We start from the raw sequence: 25,207 nt of genomic DNA, 5'->3' as shown, positions 1-25,207 counted from the left end.
CTGGCTTTAGATTGGCGCAATGCACCGGCCGTAGCAGCCATTTGGGGGGTGAACAAATGGAAGGAAGACCTTTCTCTCTGTCTCTCTCTCTGTCTCTGTCTCTCTCTCTCTCTCTCTCACTGTTTAACTCTGCCTGTCAAAAAAAAAAAAAAAAAAAAGAAAGAAAGAAAAGAAAAGAAAAAAGAAGCACTTCCAGGTCTATAGAACTAGAGGAAAACAGACACAGACAAGGTGTTAGGAAGACAGAGACTGGAGTCATGAAGTGCCATCAGCTGTCAGATGCTGGAAAGAACAAGAATGAATTCTCCTCCAGAGCCCTGCACAGGGAGGATGGCCCTACCCAGGCTCAACGGTAGTCTACCGGCCTCCAGAACTCTGGGACAATAATGTCCATTTTATATGTATATAAGTATACATACATATGTGTGTGTGTATATATAATATAAATTATATAACGAGCTGCACATAAACTCACTGCAAGCCTACCATGGAGGTGCACACTTGTACCAAACAGCAGAGCCAGTCCCAGATCAGACCAGCCCACGGTCAAACGAGGCAAATGCCCGGCTGGAGCCAGTCTGTGTCTGTCCATCACTTTCACTCCCTGCCCAGAAAGGTTGCCTACCTACACTGTGGGGCAAGGCTCTGTGAACCTCTTCTTCTGAGGGCTCCTTGATTTGTGAATCGTTCTTTGCTCAGTTTAGCCCTGCTAAATTTAGCTTCTTTGAAAGTTTTATTTTATTGTTTTAAAGAATATTTTAAAATTGTTTTAAAAATTTATTTTCATTTTATTTGAGAGGCAGAGAAAGATCGCCTAACTCCTTCAAATGCTGGAATAGCCAGGACTGGGCCAGGCTGAAGCCAGGAGTGTGGGACTCAATCCAAGTCCACTTCGTGGGACCCAGTGACCCCAGCCATCATCATTTGCCTCCAAGAGTATGCATTAGCAGGAAGCTGAATCAGAGGTGAAGGAGCCAGGACTCCCAACAGGCACTCCAAGATGTAATGTGGGCATCCTAAGCAGTGACTTAACCACTGTGTTACACATCAACCCCAATAATTAACTAAACTCCAATTAACAGGGCCTGCCGCCATGGCACAATGGGTAAAGCTGCCACCTGTGATACCAGTATCCTATATGGATACTAGCGCTAGACTTCGGCTTTGATGACCTAGTCCGGGATTTCAATAGCATCTTCAGCGAGATGGGGGCCTGGACCTTGCCTTCCCACAATCCCGAGCTTCCAGGTCCCGAGTCAGAGCCAGCTGGTGAGAATCCACGGCGGGGACAGACGCTTCGAGACTCAATGCTTAAGTACTCAGATAGCCACCAGCCCAGGATCTTTGGGGGGGGGGGGGGGGCGTGGAAAGTGATGCAGAAACTGAGTCTTCCAAACCAGCAGCAGACTGGGGCTCCCAGAGGCCTTTCCACAGGTTGATGATGTGTGGCCTGTGACTCCCCATCCCCGGGCCAGAGAGGACAACAATCTTGATTCCCAGGTTTCCCAGGAGGGTCTTGGCCCAGTTCTGCAGCCTCAGCCCAAATCCTATTTCAAGAGTATCTCTGTGACCAAGATCACTAAGCCAGATGGGGCCGTGGAGGAACGCTGGACTGTGGTGGACAGTGAGGGCCGCTCGGAGACCACAGTGACCCGGCAGGAGGCAGACGGCAGTCCAAGAGGCGATCCAGAATTACTGAGGTCTCCATCCCTGGATGATGCCTTTTCCATCCTGGATTTATTCCTAGGACATTGGTCCCGGTCCCGGTAGTCTTGTTACCCCTCAGGGGTCTCCAGGTCCCCCTGCACTGCCCACCATCAGCGAACTGGGCTGCTTCTCCTGCCCACTTAAGGGGCTTGGGTGTGTACACCAGGAAGCTGGGGCAGGTCAGTGTGTCACCCGCCCAGACTGACCAATAAAACCTCTATTTATGCTAAAAAAAAAAAAAAAAAAAAAAAAAGCCTGGCCCAATCCTGGCAGCTGGGGATATTGGAGAGTGAGCTCCAGCTGCCCCACTTCTCATCCAGCTCCCTGATAATGCACCTGGGAAAGGAAGCAGATGGCCCAAGTGCTTGGGCCCCTGCACCCACAAGGGAGACCTGGATGAAGCTCCTGGCTCTTGGCTTTGGAATGGTCCAGCCCCGGCTGTGGTGGCCATTTAGGGAGTGAACCAGCGGATGAAAGATAATATATCTCTCTCTCCATCTCTTCCTTTCTCTGTGTAACTCTGATTTTCAAATAAATAAATACATCTTTTTAAAAAAATCCCAATTAATTGAATTCATAATATATGCACGCAAGCACACACATACACAAAATAAAATGTCACCACACCATATATAAAGCTCTGGAACTGTTTTGTTTGGCAACATAGTTGCACAAGGCTGTTTCTAATCCGAGAAGTACTATGACCATTTTTGTGCTTTAGAGATTAACCAAGGATGGAGAGCCTGGGATGCAGACCGCAGGAGGCTACTTGTAACAGCGCAGGCAGGAATGGGGGGCAGACCTGTGCTTGTGTGTGCCATCGGGCCATGGGGCGTGCCCTTAACCCCCTGTCACCCCAGGAGCAGGCAGGGGTCCTACTTACACCTTGAGAGAGATCCTGGGTGTTCCCTGCATTGCTGAAGTGTTCCACCTCCAGAGCCACAACCTTCCCCGTCTTCATGAAACCCACCTGCCAAAAAGGAGAGCAACTTTTCAACAACAGTCCCCTCCTGTGTCCCTGATCTTCCAGTCCCACCTCTGCTACCTGGGGGGAGGGGACAGAAAGCAGGAGATCCCACCCCATGAAAAAGAGGGCCTGACCCTAACAGAGGAAGAGGAGAGGACCTCACACCTCCCCACTGGGCACCCTTGGCTCCCCGCCCCTCGCACGCTGTTCCCACACTCTCATCCCTTCCACCTGCGCCCAGCTGCTGGCTCTGACAGAAGGAGTGAGGAGGTAGGAGAGAGACAGCTGATCATGATAGGGCAGGCAGGGGGCAGGCCGGGAAGAGACTGGGAAGGATTTGGCAGGGCTCCCCATGGAGCTTTGGGCAGGAGACAAGCGCTACGCTTCACACGAGCACGAATGTGCTTGCATGGCATCAAAGCACTCCTTCACAGGACATTTTACAAATGTGGAAACCGGGACTCCGGAAGATCAAGCTGCTGTTCTACAGGCTCCTGAGAACTTAGGAATCAGAGAAATGTAATTCCTCTCGGAGGGTGAAAGCATGAAACAAAGTCAGGCGGCTGAGGGAAGCTGCTCAAGGCCAGTGCATGGCACGGGGCCAGACGCAGGCCTGGGAGGCCACCCTGGTACGTAGAGGAAGAAAGGCTCTTTGTCAGAACAAGGACTGGTCATGCATGGAGCCCAGGAAAGACACTGTCCCAGGGGGAGGTCCGGGCAGTGCCTAACCATGTACTGGGAAAGCGGGTGCCCACCCCAACAACTGCCCTTACCCCAACCCCTGCCCGGGGGAAGTCTAATTTCTCAGGTGGTCATTCTGGATTTCACAGCAGGCTGTGGACACATCGACACTGGGCACCCAGCATGGTGGGTTACCCCTAGGTCTGATGGTAAACGATGTGTCAGAGGCCAACTTAGTTCCAAAGACCAAACTCGGATCCTAGCAACTTCACAGAACTCATGGATGCCACCCTCTGAGGTTTCTCTCGGGAACTGGCCCGTCAGTCTCACCCAGCACACCCTTCCGTGCTGCTGTTGCCAGACTTGAGTTTCTCTCGTTGCTATTTCCTCCTTGAACTTTGGCAGAGTGATAGGCAAAGGGTGACAGTGCAGCTCTCATTCCCTGGACCTTTGTCCTCTGGCCCCTCACAGGGAGACCCTGCCCACCACCCACCCTGGCACACCCCAAGACCCGGGACCTTGTATCTGGCCAGGAAAGGATGTCTGCCACCAGTTATGAGCATGTCTTCATCACGGTCCAGCATGCAGCGCACAGGGCGTCCAGTCCTGCGTGGGCACCAAGAGCATTAGGAGCCTGTGGGCCATCCACAGCTGCCCAGCCCTGTGAGTGTTGGGGATGGAGACAGCAAGGGAGCCCTCTTGTACCAGCTGGCTCCTGGGGCAGAGCTGAACTGAGACAGGACAGGGACTCTACAGGACATGAGGAGGGCCTATCCCTGGGGAACTTGCGGCCAGCTAGAGGGAGAAGACGGGGGCACACATGTCAGAACACTAAGAAACAGGCCATGTTGCGCTCATCCCTAAGCCCGAGAGTTCTACAAATAGATAGTCATGAGCATTCAAAGCAGAGGCAAACTCCTTCCAACAGGGAGGAATCCAGGAAAGCTTCCTGGCGGACACAGACCTACTTCTCTTCCCAAGGCCTGCTGGGAGAACTCACTTGTATGCAGCCAGGGCCACTGCTGTGGACACAACAGTGCTCCGGGTCTCCTTCCCTCCAAAGCCCCCTCCCATTCTCTTCACTCGGACCACGATCCGATTTGCTGGAACTCCTAACATATTTGCGACAAAGCTCTATGGGGGAAAAAAAAACAAAACAAAACAAAACAACACGGGCACTGAATACATCATTGGTTCTTATTTCAGTCCCAAACCAGAGGCTCTTGATATGCATGGGCCTAATTACTGTTGCAAATTCTGAAATCCCTTGATTCCAAAAGCCCCTCCTCTCTGAATTCAGCCCTCCGGTTGGTAGTACTGGTGTCCAGCCCTCATCAGGCACTGCAGGCTGAGTTGAGACCATTCAGAACCTCACTGTTAAACCAAAGGGGCGGACAGCTCGCAGTGTACTTGCAAAGCCAAAAGTGCTTCTGTTTGGCCAGAGGTCAGTAGGTCAGCACAAGGCCAGTGGGCAAACCATTGTCCCATTACAGACAGTTGAGAACATTCAAGTTGCTGTAGATACGTTTGTGGTCCCTGCGGTTGTTACCAACCCCTTCTCAGGGAGGATATGACTTGACCAAGGCTGCCCAGCACTGGAGTGACAAGAGCTAACAACAGGCGCCAGCACCACTGCTCTCCAGTCCCCTTCCAGACCAGCCCAGGTCTCCCTCTTGCCATTGGCCACCTTGCCCTGGTGGTCTGCGTGGGACTTCCCTCTGTCCTCCCCACAGGTCTCCTACCTGGGTCTTCATGGTGTTCTGTGTGGACACAAAGAGCTCCATCTCCCCTGCTTCGCCTTTCGGGACAGCAATGGTGCAGTGAGTCTCCAGGTAGAAGTGCTCTTGGCCACCGATGTACAACTCTCCTAGGGAAGCAATGAGAGCCCACAGTGAGGCCCGGGCTGCGAGGGGCAGGTTTGTCTGGGGACAGAATGTCCTCTGCATGTGGCCCGGGCAGGAACCAACAGCTCACAGGGAGCCTCTAGGCTCCCCAACTGGGCTGCAAAGGAGTCTCAATTCTCAGTCATCTGGGAATTACAGAGTCCCCCTACTCCCCATCCCCCCAAAAGAAACCTGTGCAACACTGAAATATGTTAGGTGCAAAGTTTGCTTCTCATTGCAGCCCGAGGAAATCAAATATTTCTAAATACAACTCCTTATAAATGTTTAGAAAAGGTAAAGAAAAGATGATTGTGTGGGAGGAAGGTAAAAGCTGTTGAAACCAAGAGGGGAGTCACTGGGGTCAACTGTAATGAAAGGAAAGCAAGAAAGCGAGCCAGGAGGATATGGAGAAGGGGTCCTCGCACTTAATGGCCTCACAGCAGCTATCACAGCAGACTCTGCCAGGACCGCACAGCACAGAGGCCACCACAACCCTACATAAAAGGCACTCTCACAGGGACAGCGCCCAGCAGCTGTTCATTCAACTGTGAATGAACTTCACCCTGGCTATTTCTCATTGTGGGCAAAGATTATTATTTCAAAATATCTGATAGAATGCTTATTTAAAATTATTTATGTATTTATTTATGAGACTTACAGAGTTCCTATCTGCTGGTTCACACCCTAACTGCCTGCAATAGCCAGGTGGCCAAAGCGAGCAGCTGGGAACTCAATCTGGGCTCCTCCTGTGGGTGGCAGGGACCTGATTCCCTGGAGCCATCACTGCTGCCCTCCAGGGTCCACGCTACTCAGCTTCTTAACTGCCAGACCCAACGCCCATGCCAAGGTTGTCTTTCTCCTGGCTCTGCCTCTCTGACTTGCCCCACAGTCCAGCATGGTGTGCGTATCCCCATTGCAGTGCTCAGCTACGCACCCTCTGACTGCTGCTCTCTCTCTATTCAGGCTGGCAATCAGAAAGCAGCAAATAAGAGCATCTTCTGAAACTGAAGCTACCAGGCCTTTGAGAGAGGTGGCTTGCTATTGACTCGGCAGTGCCCCCACAGCCAACCTACAGAGCAATTCCAAAAGGCACACTAGTAGCAGCCATGTCCTAGGGGAAGAGCCATAGACCCCACTTCAGTGTCAGAGACAGGTCGGGGGGAGGAGGAGGGAAGGACAGGCAAGGGGAGAGAGCCAGCTGCCAATGGATAAGGACCACCTTCATGCACTCGGGGCAGGTGAGGACTCTGTGGCTACAGCCTGGCAGACCCACAGCTGGCTACACCTGTGGCTGTTTACTGCCCAGGATGGCTCTCCAAATTAGAACACATTACTCAGCCTAACCTCTCAAGAACCACATAGGTTACCCAGTCTAGACACAGGAGATTAAGATGACTGAGAGTGGACGCCAGCCAGCTATCCACCGTTTTGTTACAAACGGAAGAGGGGATCTTCTCTGAGGAGCTGTTTAGCACTCACCTCCCTGCCCTGGGATCAACGTGCAGTTTTGCATTTAAGGGTTGCAAGCAGGGCGCACCCTCCTCACTGCTGCTGTACCTGAGACAACGTTATCGGCTTCGGAAAACCCCTTCTTGAGGTCTCCTTTCTCAATCTTCAGCTCAGGCCCATAAAAGGATTCGTTCTTTATAGCATCCTGAGGATCAAAAAGAAGCTTCAGTCACTTGCCTCCCAGGGGCGGAAAGAAGACGGCTTCTGATCAGGGAGAAGGAAGCTCTGGGTCTCCTCCTCTCTCTTCTCATCTGAACCTCTACACGCTTCGCATGCAGACTGAAGGGAAGCTCTGTCGGAATTCCTGCACTTCTTCAGCGAGAGGTGGACCGCCCCAGCTCTTGCAGAAAAACAAGGACCCCAGGAGGAACCACTGGAGCCAAATTTGGGGATGGAGGAACTCAGTTTGGCTGTTAGTCGACTGAGCCCAAGATCATGAAGAGGAAGGCTTCATGGAACAAAAAATCTCCAAGGACTGGAGGGATTTAAAGCCCCATGTAGCCAAATCTCTACCTGCTGCTCCGGTCTTCTAAAGAGGATCCTAATAAATGGGCCTGCAGGTACGGGATGCTCGCTGCTCACTGCAAGCAGTGCACTCGCAATTACCTCAATCGTGATAATGGCTGGAAGGTCTTCATAGGTGATTTTCACCCCCTGAGCAGCTCTCTGTGCGTGTTCCGGGGTATCAGTGACCACAGCACCAATGATGTGCCCAACACATGTGACCTAGGAGTGGAGGTGGACTGTCAGAAAACATGCCTAAGCTCCTCGTGAAGCAACCCAGTTTTTGCATTGTTCAAAAAGGCAAAGAAATCCCTGCTGTCTCACAATCAAAACACTTTTTCTGATGGCCCTGGAGCCTTTTCATCCCCTGGTCCTACTAATTGAGGTTATATGCTTCTTCCTAAGTGCTTAGAGATCCCCAGGATGAGGATGGCAGACAGAGTTAATCTTAAAGGCAATTTTCCCTACTCAGTTCTGGCATTCCTTTGTGAATCTGGGCAGGATGGAACTGGCAATTGATTATTAATAGCTGCTGTGAGCATAACGGGAACTGTGGCACTAGGCAGTGTGTGTGTCACTTTGGCTCTATTCCAAATATTCATATGGTCTTCATATGAAGAGACAGAGACCTGGAAGACCACAGTGGCTAGTTACTAGATCACAAGTAAGGCTTAGGCCTTGACTCCCACTCTTTATCTTCTTTCCATTCCTCTCTTGCCTTCTGTTCCCCAGCTTTATACGAAAAGCTTCTCAAAGGCCGCAATCACATCTTATATTTCATTTATATGCTCCAAAGCAGTGGCTCCCACATGCTGGTTTTCTTGGATTCGATGGCCCATAAACAAGATTTTTAAGAACTTAGAGAATAATAATTGTTGCTTTATTGTTTTATTTTCTTTGAATACTTCACTTCCAGGGGCCAGAGCTTTAGCGCAACAGGTTAACCTGCTGTTTGCCATGCCAGCATCCTCTACTGAAGTGCCTGAGTCCTGGTTTCTCTCTTTCCAATCCCACTTCCTATGAATGCTCCTGGGAAAGCAGCAGAAGATGGCCCAAATACTTGGGCCCCCTGCCACCCACATGAGAGATCAGCATGGAGTTCCTGGCTCCTAGTTTTGGCCCAGCTCAGACCTAGCTGTTTTGACCATCTAGGAAGTAAAACAGTAGATGGAAGACATCTCTCTCTCCTTCTCTCTCTCTACTCTGCCATTCAAATAAATAAATGAATATTAAAAAGAAAAGAAAATTCAATTCCATAGTAGTTTAATGGATCTCTTTCAGGAATAATTTTCATCCTACACACACACACACACACAGCAACAATAAACTATTATCAAAATCATCACTTTGGAATATGAGGCTTCTGACAAGAGGAATGAATACTTAGCAAGCAAATCTCTGGCAATTATCTCTTGAGGACCCAACTAAGTCATTGGCTTATTTGGTTCGTGGTGGTTGAACTTGGATGACCCTCATTAAGCATAAGGCAGTGCTCTCTGGGGCTCCCAAAGTTCATAAAACAATTTGTTCTTTCACTAAATGCTCTCCTGGTAGAGTTCTTGTGTCTCTTGTGGGTTTGTTTTCTCCTTCATTTTCACATCAACAAAGTGAATCTACCCTTCGTAATACCCACTACTATCTAGTTTGCAAAATCTGATCTATATTAGAATTAAAGAAAAAAATGATCTTCAAAAAATATCCTGTGAGTAAGGCAGAGGATTTTTCTAGCAGTTACCCTAAATGTTTGGAAATGTCTTGTTGTTATTGCAGAATTACATATGGCCAAGATCAACAGATGAACTTTCATATAAATGAATTATCAACACATACAGTGGTACTATTATGGTTTGTTTGCAGTATCTTTCTTTCCTATGAATAAAGGACTTTGACATTATTCTTTAAGAGCTTAATTGTTAATTCAAATGCAACTGCCAGTCAGGTTTTGCTGCCACTTTGGCATAGAATTAGCCTACTGTGTATAAACAAGAGCCATCAATTAAATGAATGAGTAAAACATATCCTACCTCTTAATGGATGATTCCCTAGATGGGCCAAGTGGATGATGGCCAGATATTTGCATATGCAAATGTAATCCTTCAGGATCAGGGATTTGGAACAATGAGCATAATTGAAAATGGCAATCCTTATTCCATTTACTTCTTATAAAGAAATCCAAGACATACCTTATCCTGTGCAAAAACTGTTTCATCATTACAAAGTCCAGTTACGTTACTCCCAGGAATATCAGCAGCCGAGAGGAAGCAAACAAACCCTGGCACCTTTTTGGCCTCTGAAGTGTCTATGGACCTGCAAGAATAACTCAAGTGAGGAACCAGGACAACACACAGAGCTGGAGCAGTCACCAGATTGGACAACCTGCCTTCATTTACTTCGCCTTCATTCCTCCCTTTGTTACCTTCTTTTCTATTAGATTCTACTTCTGTTCTTCTCTGTAAATGCTGATGAAATGGTTATTACATGGAGGCCACTGTGTGTTGAATGCCACTGAGAGTATAAGATGAGTAAGACAGGTCAGGTCTTCATGGACCTTATGCTGTGTCCTGTCTGCTCTCCAAGGGCAAAGGAGACCCAGCATGGTGAGCAGCACTTACTGTGGAGGTTACTGGCTAAAATCCACAGTACTAGTTAACCCCCACCCGGAATCAGCACAGGAAGGCCCTTGCTGGGTTGGGGATCGATGGCCCTGAACTTGTGCACACAGCTGAATTTCTGTCCTGCTCTTCATGGTGCTCTCCCAGCACAGCAGGCAAACCACACGTAATGAGTCAATGCAGATCGCAAAGGGAAAAGGCCCAGCTTGTTTAGCAACTACAACAGTCTCAGTTGTGTACTGATCACTCTGGCTTGTGTCCACGGGGGGGTATAGGGTGGGGGCGACTTAGTGAAATGCTTGCAAACTGCCCTGAAGTATCAACCACCTTCCAAACAGTTAATCCTCACAAGCAAGCCGAAAGGAATGAGCGTTTTCCTCTTTCTACAGGTGGGGGAATTCAAGCTTCGGGCAGTTAAGTGGCTTGTCCGAAGTCACTCAGTCTGAAGGCATGGTAACTGGGATTAGAGTTGAGGTTAAGTTGTGAGGGTGCCAAAGGCAGAGGACTGCCAAAGTCAGCCCAGCTCTGGTCCACCAGGAGCCCTTCCAGGTACAAGCATCCCAATTCCTACAACGCTTCCCCACCTCCTACACCCATTGCACTGCTAGAGTGTGGACAGTAGGGGTCACGGTACTGTCACCATGGGATCAAGACAAAGACAAAGGCAAATGAATTTACCCCACAGCTGGTAGCCCTAGCCACTTACATAAACATTTTTTTTCAGTGATATGGAAAAGCTTATGCATGTGTTAGAGATTATATCTGTGTCCTGGCCGCCATTCCTGGAACCTGTGCCCAGGCTAGGAGCAGTTGCAGAGAAAACACCAATGACAGAGACGTGATTTCTAACCCTGCAGTGGCAGGGTCCAAGGAAGGGGTTTCCAAGCTGCTGTAGTCAGCAGGTTGGGTGTCCAGTGCCTACCAGGTCATGAATCTCACAGTCTCTGGCTTGAACAAGCAGAAGCAAATGCCACTTGGCTTCCAACTCCAACTCACTCCTTGCCAGTTGGATAACCTGCAGAGTCTGTTACTAACCTGCTTGTGCCTTACTTTGCCTGTCTGGAATGGGGGATAATAATAGCAACTGCCAATAGTGTCGATGTGAGGCATAAGTGAGCCAATATATATAAAATTCTTCAAATCAGGCTGCAGCAAATATTAAGTGTCAACTGCATACTAAATTTTACTATTGTTATGATTGCTCTGTTATTATTATTACTATAGAGGTGGCAGTTGCTTGTCGTTCAGGCTCTCAAAATTCAAGAAACAGGTATACATGGTTGTTCTCTGCCAGGTGCTTTGAGGACACCATGGCTAATCCTCACACGCACACACCCAACTACACGTGGGCAGATGAGGACTTGCACCCACAGGCCCAGGACTCAGCTGCTAAGCAGTCGAGCAGGGCTGCAACCCCAGCAATGCCAGGTCTGTGAGATTCCAAGGCCATGGTCTCCCCTTGAGTGTCTTACGTGGAAGTCTAGCCCAGTGCTCACCAGGCCAATGTAATGTTTAACTCGTAAAAGCCTACAGCAGCTGCCAACTTAGGGCTCCAAGGCCTTCCTGCTGTGGCCCCTGTAATGTTAGCCCCTCTCCCTTCCAGGAGCAGATCTCCCCCAGGCATCAAGGAGCCCCGAGCCCGCCTGCTGCTCCTCAGACTGCGGTTCTGAGATCCTTTCCCTTCCTCCAGACTGGGAGGCGCTGGAGGAGCCTCGTGGTCTCTGGGCTTGCATCCAGGCAGGGTGCGAGAAGTCTCGTGCGTGCATCCTCCCAGCATCCCCCTTGCACAGGTGGCTACACTCACTTGATCTTGGCGTGGGCCCGCGTGCTAGTGACCAGCCGGAGGGACAGCTCGTTCTCGTACCGAGGGATGTCGTCACAGTACACGGCCTCCCCGGAGGCCTGCATGCCCGCGGCCAGGTGGGGCAAAGGCCTGCCCACCATGTCCTCCTCAGACTGGCCCTTGGGCACCTCCTGGAACAGCAAGATCACTGGTCAGGCTGAGCTGTGAAGGACACTGCTCCCCTGCAGGCCTGGGAAACTGTGAGGTTGAGGAGAAGCCATCAGAAAGGCACCTAAGAAGCCACTGATAAGTGGTCATGGTGTCAGTACGTAAAGAACAGGGAGGAACCTAAATGCTCATAACCATCAGAGGATGGATTACACCATATCATACAGTGAAGCATGAAAACGTTCATTTGAGCAGTTTAATTACAAGAAGGCTCATGTTGAGAATAGACAGATCATAAAACATTGTATGTAGGGACTTGAATTCAGTAGGAGAAAAGAATATATGCTATAAATAAAGTGTGTATATGTGTGTGTGTGTATGTGTGTATGAGCAATTTCTAAAAGTTTTTGGAAAATGGAATTTCTTTAAAAAGTTTATTTTGATGCAAAAAAATTTTTAAATCCATGCCATTTTTGCATTATTCACATTTTCCATGGACATTTTGAAGATGCCCTCATATGCATGGATTTTCAAAAAAAAATTTGCAACAAAATAAACCTTTCCCTTAATCCCATGTTCCATGAGCTTTCCAGTTCCCTTGTATGGTGACACATGAACAGGAGAAAGTGGAAGGAGGTCAACAAAAATATAAGCATGATCTTCCCTTGGAGGTGAGACTTGGGTGATTTTCATTTGCTTCTTCGTACTTCTCTGTATTTTCCAAAATGCTTTAAAAATGTATTAATTTTACAACAAAGTTCCACTTTTGTTTTTCAAAACAATGACTAATGGTTTTTGAGTGTTTTCTACATGCCAAGGACTACCCACATGATTCACTTTTATTAACCCATGGAGTTCTCAAAAACATTCTGTGAAACAGGTGCCCTCACTACCCACGCTTGCAGGGGGTATAAGTAACACCCAAGAGGCACAGACTCAGCAGGCAACATTCTCAAGGCTGCACAGTAGGAAATTGGCAAAGTTTTGATTTGAAACCAAGAGGTCAGGCCCTGGAGTGCATGCCCCACTCTAGTGTAGTGGTCATAAATTATAGCCTGAGACCTGATCTAACTCACTGCCTGTATTGGGAAATAAAGTTTTATTGGAACACAGCATGCACAGTCACTTATGTACTGTCTGTGGTTGCTTCTCTGTGACAACAGAGTTGACAAGTTGTAGAGGAGGCTGGATGGCCCCCAAATCAAAAATGTTTGCAGGACAAATGTATGGGCCTTCACCTTGTCCCTCTCACGCTAAAGACAGTTCCTGGCTTTGCACATTAGCCCATGGCGGGTTCAGAGCAGACAGAATGAAGATTCGTTCTCCATAAGCAATGAGTACAGATAGCTACACTGACATCAACCTGGTTCTCATTCTCTGAGTATTTCTGCCCAAGAGTAAGGAGTTTTATGTACCTACATACAACTCAAGTTAGTCATTCACCAACCACCAACCATGTTCACCAATGTGGCCGGCCAAGGCCCTGACACTGGCCGTCTACTCACTTGGAAGAGCTGGACATTGGCTGGAGGGTCTTTCTGGAAAAGTAAGGTAGCACTGGCGAAGGTGGGGTCCAGTAGGCTGCATTTCTGGGGGTGGGGAGACAGCACAGGTAACTATGACTGTATTATCATTGACGCCTTCCTTGGTTGTCCCCAGGCGTCAAAGGTGACAACTGTCCCTCTCATCCCCTCCTTTTCTACCCCTTTGAGTCACAGTTGGATCCAGCTCGACACGTGGGCTCTGCACGTGTGGCACTGAGTAGCAGACTCCACTTCAGACCCGGCCACCCCGCTGTGTGGGCACGCAGAGAGATCTGCATCTGCATGTGTGTGTGCTGCTCCCTCTGGTGGCAACACCTTCTCCCCAGCCCCTCCCCCCTGGAAAAGCCATCCTGGTCCTCCTCGGGTCCAGCATCTCAACAGAAGCGGTGCAGGGTGGGGGACCTGTTGTAGCAGGACGAATTAAGCTGCCACCAGCATTGCCTGCATCCCTTGCACAGCTGGTGCAAGACAGGGCACCTCCACTTCGCAGCCAATGGGCCTGGAAAAGCGGTGAAAGACAGCCCGAATACTTGAGCTCCTGTCGCCCATGTGGGAGACCCAGATGGAGTTCCAGGCTCCTGGCTTGGGTCTGGCTCGGCTCTAGTCATTGTGGCCGTTTGGGGAGATGGAAGATCTTTCTCTCTCCCTCTCTCTCTGTAACTCTGCCTTTCAAGTATATAAATAAAATAAGTCTTTAAAAAAAAAAAAAGAAGAAGCAAGGGGGTTACAAAATCCTCTGTGCAGTATGATATTAAATCTGTTTAGGAAATGATATATCTAAATCCAAAGATCACAAGATGATAGATATTTTGATGGATGAAGGGACAAACAGTATGATAGACAGCTGGACAGGTAAGTATAGGAAAGAGATCCAAGAAATACTGATTGAACTATCAGCCGTGGTTTTCTCTGGGATCTGAGAGTAGTGGTAATTTTGGTTGTTTTTCTTATGCGAATTTGTTTTTAAATTTTTTCACAGTAAGTTTGTACTACTCTTATAATAAAAAAAATTAAGTATTAATTTTTTTGTACTTTTGTTTAAGAGGCTGCAAGACACAGAGACAGAGTTCCCACCCACTGGCTCACCCAGCAGCCTGGGCCAACCTGGGAGCCAGAACTCAACCTAGGTCTCCACATGGGCAGCAGGGAGCCCAGCGCTTGCGCCATCACCTGCCGGTCTCAGCAGGAAGCTTTGAGAGTAGTGAAGGGAACCCAGGACCCAGGACGTGGGATGCGGGCAACTTAACCAAAGCCAGGCCAGAGCTAGGCCGGAAGCCCACCTCGTTATTAGGATTTACAGAGGGAGTTCGCTGTCCCTCCCGCCCTGCCTTCTCTCCGCTCCATGGCACAGGGCCGGTCTTCCCAGCTACGCGAGGCCGCCCCCACGGCCGCCTTCCCCACCACCCTGGGGCTGCCCGCTGTCACTGGGCATGCGCTCACAGTAGGCGCAGATGTGCTTGCTGGTGAGCAGGCCTCTGGAGCTGGGCTCCGCCTCCGCCTGCACGCACTCCCGCACCCCACGTTCAGGTCCTGCTCCACTCTCCCTGCTCACGGACACTGTCCCCCGGCTCTGCAGCTAGGGGCTGCCCATCCGCCTACACTCTGGCAGCTTCACAGCGAGCCCAGAGACCAGTCCAGTGCCACGGGGGTCTAAGGGCACACACAGGGCAAGGACCTGCCTCCTGGAGTCCCAGCCCGGCCACTCCTGGCCTGGCTCGTTTCCTGTTCTCCTCTCTGTGCCCGCAGATGCCCACCCAGACCCGCATCTCGGTCCCCAAAGGACCACGCGCCGAGGCTCGCCGGCCGCACTCACGTCGTCAGGGTTCTCCCCGCCCAGCTTCTGCAGCACGGTCAGGTAGAACTTGAAGAAGAAGCTGAGGCTGAGCGTGCGCCGGAACTCCACCATGCCGCCCGGGGCGTCGGCGGGCAGCTGCAGCTCCTCGGCCAGGCCCGCGCACACCTCCTGCAGTAGCTCAGGGCCCCAGGACCTGCGCGACACCGACACCGGGACCGTGGAGGGAGCTCACACCGCCTGCTGCACCCAGATGCCGCTATGCTGCAGGTCACAGGACCTCCCTATAGAACTTGGCCCAGACACTCGGGGCCCGAGGCTCTGGGCCAGTGGCCAACCTCCTTGAGCCTGATTTTATTCGTCCTTAGGAGCAATTTTTAAAGTAATAATAATAATAATAATAATGACCGAGACCCTACAAAGGAGGTAGGCAATGGCCAAAAGTTTTTGTAATTAAGTCCCTTGTCATTTAATTAAGGGAAACATCTTATGCCAGTTTACCAATGTAAAAAATTTGAGGCATGGGGAGATAAACTAATTTATGTCACTCATCTCCTAAGTGTTGGAGCCAGGAACTTCCTGGAACCATGGAGGCAAACTCCAAGTTAAACTTTCTCCATCCCACATGGGTATTATAGGATATATAGGATACTGCCAGTGAAAGACCTGGTATAACTGCAGCCATGGAGTAGGCACCAGTACTTTTAATAGCAGCGTTAACCACAGCAGTAGTAATAGTAGTAGCAGTAGCAATAGTATTACTGGTAACAGCAACATTTGCCATGAGTAGTAATACCAGCAGTAGTAACACTAGCAATAGCAGTGGTAGCAATAGTAATAGTAGTAGTAGAAATAGAAGTTGTAGTAATAGAGGAAGCATTAGTAATAGTAGGACCAGGACTGGTGATAACACTACTAGTCATAGAATCACTAGTAGCAGCAGCAATACTAGTAATAGTAATAGTACCAATAACAGCAGCAGCAGCAAAAAGTATAGGAGTCATAGCGGTAATGTTAGAAAGTATCAGTAGTAATAGCAGCAGCAGCAGGAGGAGTACCAATAGTAACTGTAGTAGTAACAATGGCAGTATTAATTGTAACTAGCTGAAATACTAGTCATAGTAACAGTAGAAAGGCAGTGGTAAAAGTGGCAGCTGTAGTAGGAACAACAGTAATAATAGGGGTCATGGTAAGTGACAGTAGTAGAAATACCATCAGGGAAAATAGTAATAGTCATAATAGTAGTACCAGTGGTAATAGTAGTTGCGATACTGTAGTGGAAGCAGCAGCAGTAGTAGCAATAGTAACAGTAGAGGCTGCATTGAGAGTAGGAATGGCCACGGCAGCCACGGTGGGAGGACAGCAGTAGTAACACTAGTCGCACTAGTACCAGTAGTGGCAGTTACAGTGGTTAAAGTAGAAGTGGTAGCACCAGTAGCAGCAGCAGCTAACGTGGCCGTAGCAGTGATGCTCCCCACAGCCAGGAGTCACGGGAGCAGCAGTGGCCGTGGCGTGGCAGCAGTCATGGCTTGCTCTTACTTGGCTATCTGCCTCTGAGTGGTCTTGAGGGCCGAGATGGTTCTGTTGGCCATCCCTCCATAGCAAAGGGCCAGCTCCTTCACCTCCATGCTCCCTGGCTTGAAGAGCACTCGCATGCCACAGGTGACCTTGGCAATGTCGTCTTCCCTGCGGGAGGCCTGCTTGAAGGCTGAGAAAAACTCACTCTAGAAAAAGAGCAGAAAGCATCATTTTCCCACCTTGTTTATCAAGGACTGCATATGGCCAGGGGAGGTGACAACACAGGGAGTGAGGTGAAGCGAGGGGACAACACCATTGCAAACCAGCAGGCAAGTGATATGGGGACTCACAGATCAGGGTGTGCCTGAGTCCTGCACTTGTAGGAAAGTTCCAGAGAACAGTCCCAGCTGTGGGAAAGGATCTGCAGGCAGGTGGCAAGTCAGACAAAGCACAGGTTGCAGATGCTGGCCCACCTGACGTTTTCCCTGGGTTGCCAGGAACTGGCAGCATCAGAATGACAACAGCCTCAGGAGAAGGCATCCTTATTCTGGGTATCAAAATCTCCTTTCTTGGTCCAGGTGTATGGCACAGTGGTTAGGTCACCACTTGGGACACCTGCCTCCAATATCAGAGTGCCAGGTTCAAGTCCTCACTACTCTGCTTCTGACTTAGCTTTCTGCTGATGCACATCCTAGGAGACAATAGATGATGTCTCAGGAATGTGGTCCCTGCCACCCATGGGGGAGGCCCAGCTGCAGTGCTGGGCTCCTGGCTGCACCTTGGTCCAGCCCAGCATCTGGGAAGTGGACCAGCAGATGGAAGATCTCCTCCAATCTCAACCTTAATCCCTCTCTCCCTCTCTCGCTCTCTGACTCTGCCATTAAAATAAAATGGAAATAAATGTTTTAAAATTATTTTAAATAAAATTTTTACTTTGTGAAATGACTTTTTTTGATAAAAACCAGGTAGTGCTATGCCTGTTTCCTTACCCTCTCCCCACTCATATTCAAATCATTATTATTAGTAGTAGTTGTACTGATCTGTAAAATTTCAAACTGCTCTAAATGACTTACAAGGACAAGCTGGAAAATCATTAAGAAACCACCTCGGGGACATAATTGCTCTAATTTCATTAGCATTCTCATTAAGGAGGTCAAAATTTATAAGGATAAAACATGCCTGGCAGCACTTGCTGAAACACAGAAGCCGCAACCCTCACACTGACCTTGAGAGCCGGCCCCCAGCCTCTGGCCCAACACCTATCTAAAAGGCGCCTGGTGGCAAGTGCCCTGGCTGGTAGCTGCTACAAGAGGAGAGAACCACACCAGGCGGGGCCAGGACAGGCCCCGAGGAACACGGGCAAGGCATCTGGAGCTGCCCAGACCTGCCCAGTGGGCCAGAAAAGCTGCTCATAAAGCAGGAATCCCTCATCACCAGCCCAAGCAAGGGTGGTGAGCCAACAGCTCGGCAAGTCCATGGTCAGCATGTGGGGATCTGACTCATGGGCGGCTTCTCCACTCAGCACCCACACCTCGCATGGTTCCGCAGAGGAAAACGAGCCTCCTCTGACATGGCCCAGGACGACTGAACAGCGGGGTGTGTTCCGAGACTGTGTGTTTAGCTAACAATTGGTGATCACCACTGGTCCCCAGACACCTGCCAGGAGCCTTACCCAGGAATTTCAGCACAGAAGGTAACACCATGCCCATTTTACAGATGAGGACAATGGGGCTCAGAGAGGGAGAGGAGTCACTCAAGATCATACACACAGCTCTCTGGTTTCAAAGTCCATGGTCCTATGTGCTCCTACGCTGCAACATCTTGCCCAGAGGGGAATAGGGCTGGTTCATCAGAGATGAAGTTGAGAGAGAAAAATGTCAGTGTTGAAGGAGAGAGATGTAATGCTGGTCCCCCATGGCAGACTCTGGTCTCCTTGTCTGGAGCCTGGTGGGGGGAGTAGCGTGGGTACAGTGTGAACCAGCTCTTGACTTCTCACCTCCCTGCTATAGGGGATCTCTATGGAGAGCAGGATCTCCTCTGGGTTCAGCAGGGTCCTCCGATAGCCAGGGAAGAAGGTGTGGTCCATCCGAACTGTTCTCCTGGTGCCTGTGTGGAGGCAAAATGAGAAGGGACCCAAGTGGGGCCCGTGCTCCAGCAAAGTGGGCTAAGCCACAGCCTGCAGTGCTGGCATCCCATGTGGGTGCCAGTTCACATCCCGGCTGCTCCACTTCCAATCCAGCTACCTGTCAATGCACCTGGGAAAGCAGTGGAAAATGGCATGAGTTCTTGAGCCCCTGCCACCCACATGGGAAACCCAGAAGAAGCTCCAAGCTCCTGGCTTTGGATCAGCCCAGCTCTGGCTGTTGTGGCCATTTGGGGAGTGAACTAGCAGATGGAAGACCTCTGTCTCTCTGTCTCTTCCTCTCTCTGAAATTCTGCCTCTCAAATAAATGAATACATCTTTAAAAGAAGAAGGAGAAGGCTCCCCCCATTCTGTCCATTGTGCCTGCCGTGGTTACAGAAACAGCAGTATATACTGAGCACTTGCTTTTCTTCTGGGAGTCTGTGCTTTTGGCAGGTGTGAGGCAGGTTGCCTGTGTGCCCAGCCCCTAGGAACACCTGGGTGTTGAGTTTCTAAGGAACCGCCCTGGGAGGTGACACCACACAGGTGTTGTGGCTGGGAAATTAAGCACCCTCTGTGAGACTTCCCTGGGTAGGGAGCCCTCCAGGATCCTGTGTGTACTGGCATCTTGCGGATGTCCCCCAGTCCCTTTTCCCCAGGACGGATTTTGCTTTGCATCCTGCTACCCTAGGCTGGCTTCCAGCAAATGGTCAGAGCTGGGGGTGGTCCCAGGGTGGACATGGCCAGGAGCACACCCTCCTCCAGCATTTCCACTGTGCAGACACGGGAGGTATAAACAATGGCAGGAGCATAAACAAAGCACAATCATTTGGCAATGATGAATGGTAGAACTCACTTCATTGTAAGTTCCTGGAACTGAATTTGCAGCAATGGCCATGTTGGCAGAATTGCTCCTGATGCTACAGGCAGCTATGGTAAGCTGGCACCTCCTGGCCCCAGCATCCTGCCAGGTAAGGCATCTAGGGGACAGAGGGTACTGAGGATTTTCTATAAAGAAATGGCCCAGCTCTCCTGACCTCCAACCTGCACATAATCTCTTGGAGCTTCCAAAAAATCCAACCCGTAAGATGCCTGGGTCACTGAAGTTTAGACTCCATTCCTCTAGGAAATGACTACCTGGGAGACATTACCTCTACCCCACCCCCACCCCGAACCCTGCAAATTTCTCCTTCTAAGCCTCCACTTCAGGCACTCACCTCTGGACACAAGGGTCAGCTTGGCTCCACTGGCCATGAACACAGGGTTGAGGTCGGAGATAGGGCTGGCAGTGATAATGTTCCCTCCAATGGACTAGGACAAGCAGAGAGTGCGAGTGAGAGCCCACTCCAGGAAACCCCGGCTCAGCAGCTGGCTCCTGGACATGGGACGCCCCCATGGAGACATGAGAATGGCATGGGAGGGCTTGCACATTTAGGAAAACGGGATCAGAACATTTGGGATGGGGTGCCAGTTCTGATGTTTACCCACTGGCAAACCAGGGAAAGCCCCTGTAGATTTGTCTGGCAGCTTCCACACAACCTTCTTTCACAAGGACAGAGGTGGTTTATCACAGGGGCCATGTGGCTTCGTAAAATAGAAAAGAGTAGATACAGATCGAGGAAAAAGAGGAGGAAGATTTAAAGATGCACAATTTGCTTTAGTTGGAGCTGAGCCTCCTGGCAACTCAGCAAAAGAAAATGAAAGAAGAATCAGATACAGGATTCCCATTACTGGAAAAGATGTTTGCACAATAGACAAAAACCCTTCCTGGAAGCACGCGTTAGCAGAACTGGGCAACAAAGCAGAGCTGCCTGAGCTGGCGACGCCTCATTTCTAACTGAAAGTGGCAGGTGCGTGGGCAGGGTGAGAGCTGTGGGAGTAGACTGTTTTGTTTCATTCTGTTTTAATTTAAAAAACAAGGAAATGCATGGAATGGATGGGACAGCTTTCTTCTCAACACCATAAATTGCTGTGAACCTTGAAGGGCCAGAGCTGTGAGCACCATTATTTGCAAACTAGGAATCTGGGGGCTGGTCTGAGAGATCCTACCCTCCCCTCGGTGCTGTTCTGTGCTTCTCCCCCAGACTCTGAAAGCAAACCACCCCCCTCCCAATTTTGGCTTCCTAACATATCTCTTATTCATCTAATGAGAGCCTCAGCCAAGTCCATGAAGAAGAAAGCAGGAAGCTGTTTCTTTCCGACTTCAGGGGTAAAGACTGAGTCACTGACCAGGGGTCTCCTACAGTGACCCCGCAAACCGCTTCCTCGGAAGCAGCTGAGGGGCTTGTTACAAACCTGACCTCTGGGCTGCATCTCAGATTCACTGAGTCAGAATCTCTGAGGGTGGGGCCCTGGAATCTTCTTCCAGGCCATTCTAAACAGTAAGATGTGGGGCATCCCTGGGCTGAAGCAGCCGTGGCCAGTCACCCTGCCTTCCGTGCTGCCGGCCTCACCGGCCTCTGGGCAGGGACTCACCGCCACCGACTTGACCTGCTTCCCAGCAAACCAGCGTAGCTGCTCCAGGACGCCCCTGAACACCTCTGTTTTCTGGACAGGCAGCTTAGCGACCGCATCGACCAGGGTCTTTTCCACGGAGCTCAGGGGGCAAGCGGCTCCAAAGGTGATACCTGGGGATACATACTCGCGGTGAATGCCATCCCTCAACAGAGCCCATGAGGCTGTGCAGCTACCCGAGCAAAGCTCGACCAGGTCTTGTGTTTGTGTGAGTGAGGATACGAGGGCCCAGAGATGCTAAATGACTAAACCAATGCCACACAATGAGTAAAAGAACCAGGACTTGGTCCTACAACAGATGCTCTTTCCTCTAAATCAGTGTCTCTCAACTCATCAAAATCAGCATCTTTGGGATGGAAGCCCTGGAAGTTTTTTGAAAAGCACCCAAGTCCTAGCCTCCCCAAGTTCCCCATCGCCCCCTCCAAGGGCTATTCCAATGCATAGTCAGGACCCAGGACAGCTCCTGAGAACCTCCGAGCCTCCCGCCTGCCTGCTGGCACCCACCATAGATGCTTGTAGAGGAGAAGCAAAGTAACCCCTTCCTTGGTCACCCCTTTCCCTGTGCAAGGGCAGCTCCAGGAGAGGCAGGTAACAGTGAGCACCAAAGGGTAAACTGCCCTGGCCGCGCCACTGTTCTCATGACCCATGCCAGCTTCTCAGCCCCTCTGTGGGCTCAGGACAAACCCCCTTACCCTCAGGCCCATGCTCCACAGAGTTCAGCTCAGGAATCCAGGCCGGGCAGACAATCATGGGAAACAGCATGTTCTTAAACTTCATCTCAATGCCTGGAACAAAACCAGATGCCTGGGTTATAGGCCCAGCGTAGTATCGCCGAGTCAGGCCTCAGCAATGGTACCACCATCCCACACAGGGTTATATGACACAGTCACAATGTGTTCCATGTGTGTCTCAGGATTAAGAAATGCAGTAGATGAGGTATGGGTTAGGTGTGGCCTCAGACTGTCAGCAATGAAACTCTGTCTTTCTTTCTCATAACTAAGGACCCAGCACTGCGGCATAGAAGGCTAAGCTTCCGCCTGCAGCACCGGTATCCCATATGGGCACCAGTTCGAGTCTCAGTTGCTCCTCTTCCAATCCAGCTCTCTGCTATGTCCTGGGAAAGCAGCAGAAGATGGCCTGAGTGCTCAGGCCTCTACACCCCTATGGGGGATCCAGAAGGAGTTCCTGGCTCCTGGCTTTCGATCAGCCCAGCTCCAACCATTGCGGCCAATTGGGGAGTGAACCAGCAGATAGAAGACTTTTCTCTCCCTGTCTCTCCCTTTCTCTGTTTGTAGCTCTACTTCTCAAATACATAAATAAAGTTTTAAAAACCTAACAATAACAAAAACCTAACCAAATATAAGGGAAACAAACTCAAGTTTACTCCAGTGGTTGTGTGTGTGCACACGTGTGCATGCACGTATGTGTAGTAACATTAGAAAACATGGGAAACTAAGGCATGTCAAGAACTCTTCTAAGCACTTGACCTATTTTAACCCACTTAAACCTCACAACAACCTTTTGAGGTCCTGAGGTTTTCTACTTACACGTGAAGAAATTGAGGCAGAGGGAAGATAAATATCTTAATCAGATCACGCAGCTAAGAACAGCACATTTGAGTGTTGGGGTAAACAGTCATAGAAACACGAAAGTGTAACATGAATGCAAATGAGAGAGAAGACTTCAAATCTGCCTTCCAGCACCCAGTGGGGAGTGCTTCATGTTGCCTGGCTTTGCATAGCCCACATAGCTGTGTCGGGTTTCTGTCCTTCCAGGCTAATCAGGTTAGAAACTCTGCTAAACTATCACTCCTCTGTTCTTAAAACCAGGTAGTTGGGGCTAGCAGTATGGCACAGTGGGTTAACGCCCTGGCCTGAAGTGCCAGCACCCCATATGGGTGCCGGTTAGGGACCAGGCTGCTCCACTTCCCATCCAGCTCTCTAAAGTGGCCTCAGACACTGGCCTGAATACCCACTTTCCCCACCTCCAACCCCACCTCAATCCAGGAGCCTTGAAGGAAGGAGTGGGGTCCAGGTGACTCTCCTATCCTGCATCCTTCCCTGAGCACCCGGCTCACAGCTAGTCAGCTATGAAGGTTTATGGAGGCCGGTGCTGTGGCTCAATAGGCTAATCCTCCACCTGTGGCGCCAGCACCCCGGGTTCTAGTCCTGGTCAGGGCACCGGATTCTGTCCCGGTTGCTCCTCTTCCAGTCCAGCTCTCTGCTGTGGCCCAGGAGTGCAATGGAGGATGGCCCAAGTGCTTGGGCCCTGCACCCACATGAGAGACCAGGAGAAGCACCTGGCTCCTGCCTTCAGATCAGCGCAGTGCACCAGCCACAGCGGCCACTGTGGGGTAAACCAACAGAAAAGGAAGACCTTTCTCTCTGTCTCTCTCTCTCACTGTCCACTCTGCCTGTAAGAAAGAGAGAAAGAGAGAAAGAAAGAAAGAAGGTTTATGGAGACATCAGCAAGTGTACAGGCATCTCACTGAACACTCAAAGCAACCCTTGGAAGATGTCCTGCTGCCCCCATATAAGGAGTAGGGAAGTGAGAGTAGAGGAGGACCAGTAACTTTTCTGAGGACACACATCTAGCAAGAGGTTGAACCAGGACTGTGGGACTCCAAAGCCTGGGTTTTTGCAGGAATCCAAGTGTCCAAGGTCCCTTGGTGGGTTCCTAGAGCAGTCAGTGGGGCAAGGGTGGAGTGCAGGAGTAGGATAAGGTCAGGGGGAAGTGAGGGCAGGCAGGAAGATTCCAGCAGCATTCCCAGGTCCCGGGACCAGGCCAGGGCCCTTACCGATCTCCGTGTTCCCCACCACCAGCTTGGCATCAGGGTGCTGAGCTTTGAGGTCCAGCAGCTCCCCCAAGGTTGAGGCCTGGATCCAGGTCACACGCTCCCCTTCAAAACGCAGCTGCCTCCGAGGAGTGTCCTTGAGTCTCTGGGAAAGGTAGTTCTCTTACTGCCCTGTTTCCTGCCTCCCGCTGCCATTCCCCTAGTGCGCCAGGTGGTCAGCTCCTCTGCTGACCTGTGTAGCACTGAATTCAGATCTCTCAGCAGGTGAAGGGAGGAGAAAGGAGAACTAATACGTGCTGAGATGGGAGCTCCACTCAGGCTAATACACTTTGTCTGGGGACACCTTGGCCAAGGAGGCACATCCAATAGGAGGAATATGGGGGTCCACGAGGGCCCAAAATGACAGGGCTGGAAGCCTGTGTTCCTTGAAGTGCCCCCTCACTGTCTCCCAGAGGTACAGCAGGCAAGAGGTGAGAGGACACAGGCCAGGGAGGATGGGTGTCGGTCAGAGGGGAGCGCATGGGAGGACTGGCTGTGAAATGTGCAGAGTGACAGAGTGCCCCTAACTCAAACTGACCGTGGTTTCAAGATTCCACCATCCAGGGAAAGCCCTGCCAACCCGCTCTCTCTGTCCGTGGAGACTAGAGGTAGCCTGCATGAGCACAACACCCTCAGGAGCACCTTCTAAGCTCCATGTGTTCTGAGCCTTGCTTGTCACAGATGTTGGAGTGAAGAGAGGAAGTGGATGTAAGCAGGTGTCCTTCAAACAGAGCTGTAAAGCCACGGGTCGCATCCTTTGAAAATCTCTCTTCTTTGTTTTTGTTTTAAGTAGACTGTGTATAGAGGAAAGAATAGATTGCTTGGGCTCAGATACTGACAGGAGGTCAAGAAATGGTTACTGAGCACCTGCTACTGTGATGCAGTGTACTACAAAGTCCCAGTCCCTGTCCTTGTGGAGATTATAGTCTAGCAATGACTACAGATATCAGATTAGTAACCGTAAGTGTGACGTGGGTGAAGGAAGCATACTGTGCTGTGGGACAATGCAACAGGGGAACTTGACCTGGTCGAGGTGTCAGAAACATGAAGGGAAGTTGGTCAGGCATTTG

General features: G+C 50.3%; 1 protein-coding gene and 1 pseudogene across 1 annotated transcript in view; one reads left to right on the top strand and one right to left on the bottom strand.

Moving 5' to 3' along the window:
• XDH (xanthine dehydrogenase) overlaps positions 1–25,207 on the bottom strand; it is a 65,875-nt gene that overhangs the window by 17,838 nt on the left and 22,830 nt on the right. Inside the window, 16 exon segments of the mRNA NM_001122938.1 lie at positions 2,591–2,677; positions 3,874–3,961; positions 4,356–4,489; positions 5,098–5,222; positions 6,796–6,892; positions 7,354–7,473; positions 9,435–9,558; positions 11,668–11,837; positions 13,320–13,403; positions 15,172–15,346; positions 16,690–16,874; positions 18,665–18,774; positions 20,008–20,101; positions 21,266–21,417; positions 21,997–22,089; positions 24,102–24,243. Coding sequence (NP_001116410.1) covers positions 2,591–2,677; positions 3,874–3,961; positions 4,356–4,489; positions 5,098–5,222; positions 6,796–6,892; positions 7,354–7,473; positions 9,435–9,558; positions 11,668–11,837; positions 13,320–13,403; positions 15,172–15,346; positions 16,690–16,874; positions 18,665–18,774; positions 20,008–20,101; positions 21,266–21,417; positions 21,997–22,089; positions 24,102–24,243 — 1,980 coding nt within the window.
• Positions 488–1,903, top strand: LOC149128153 (HCLS1-associated protein X-1 pseudogene; annotated as a pseudogene).

The sequence above is a fragment of the Oryctolagus cuniculus genome, chromosome 2 (assembly GCF_051225735.1).
Source record: "Oryctolagus cuniculus isolate XC-2025 breed Fujian yellow rabbit chromosome 2, ASM5122573v1, whole genome shotgun sequence".
NCBI lineage: Eukaryota > Metazoa > Chordata > Mammalia > Lagomorpha > Leporidae > Oryctolagus > Oryctolagus cuniculus.
The sequence above is the reverse complement of the archived record's forward strand: the minus strand, read 5'-3'. Positions and strand labels throughout refer to the sequence as shown.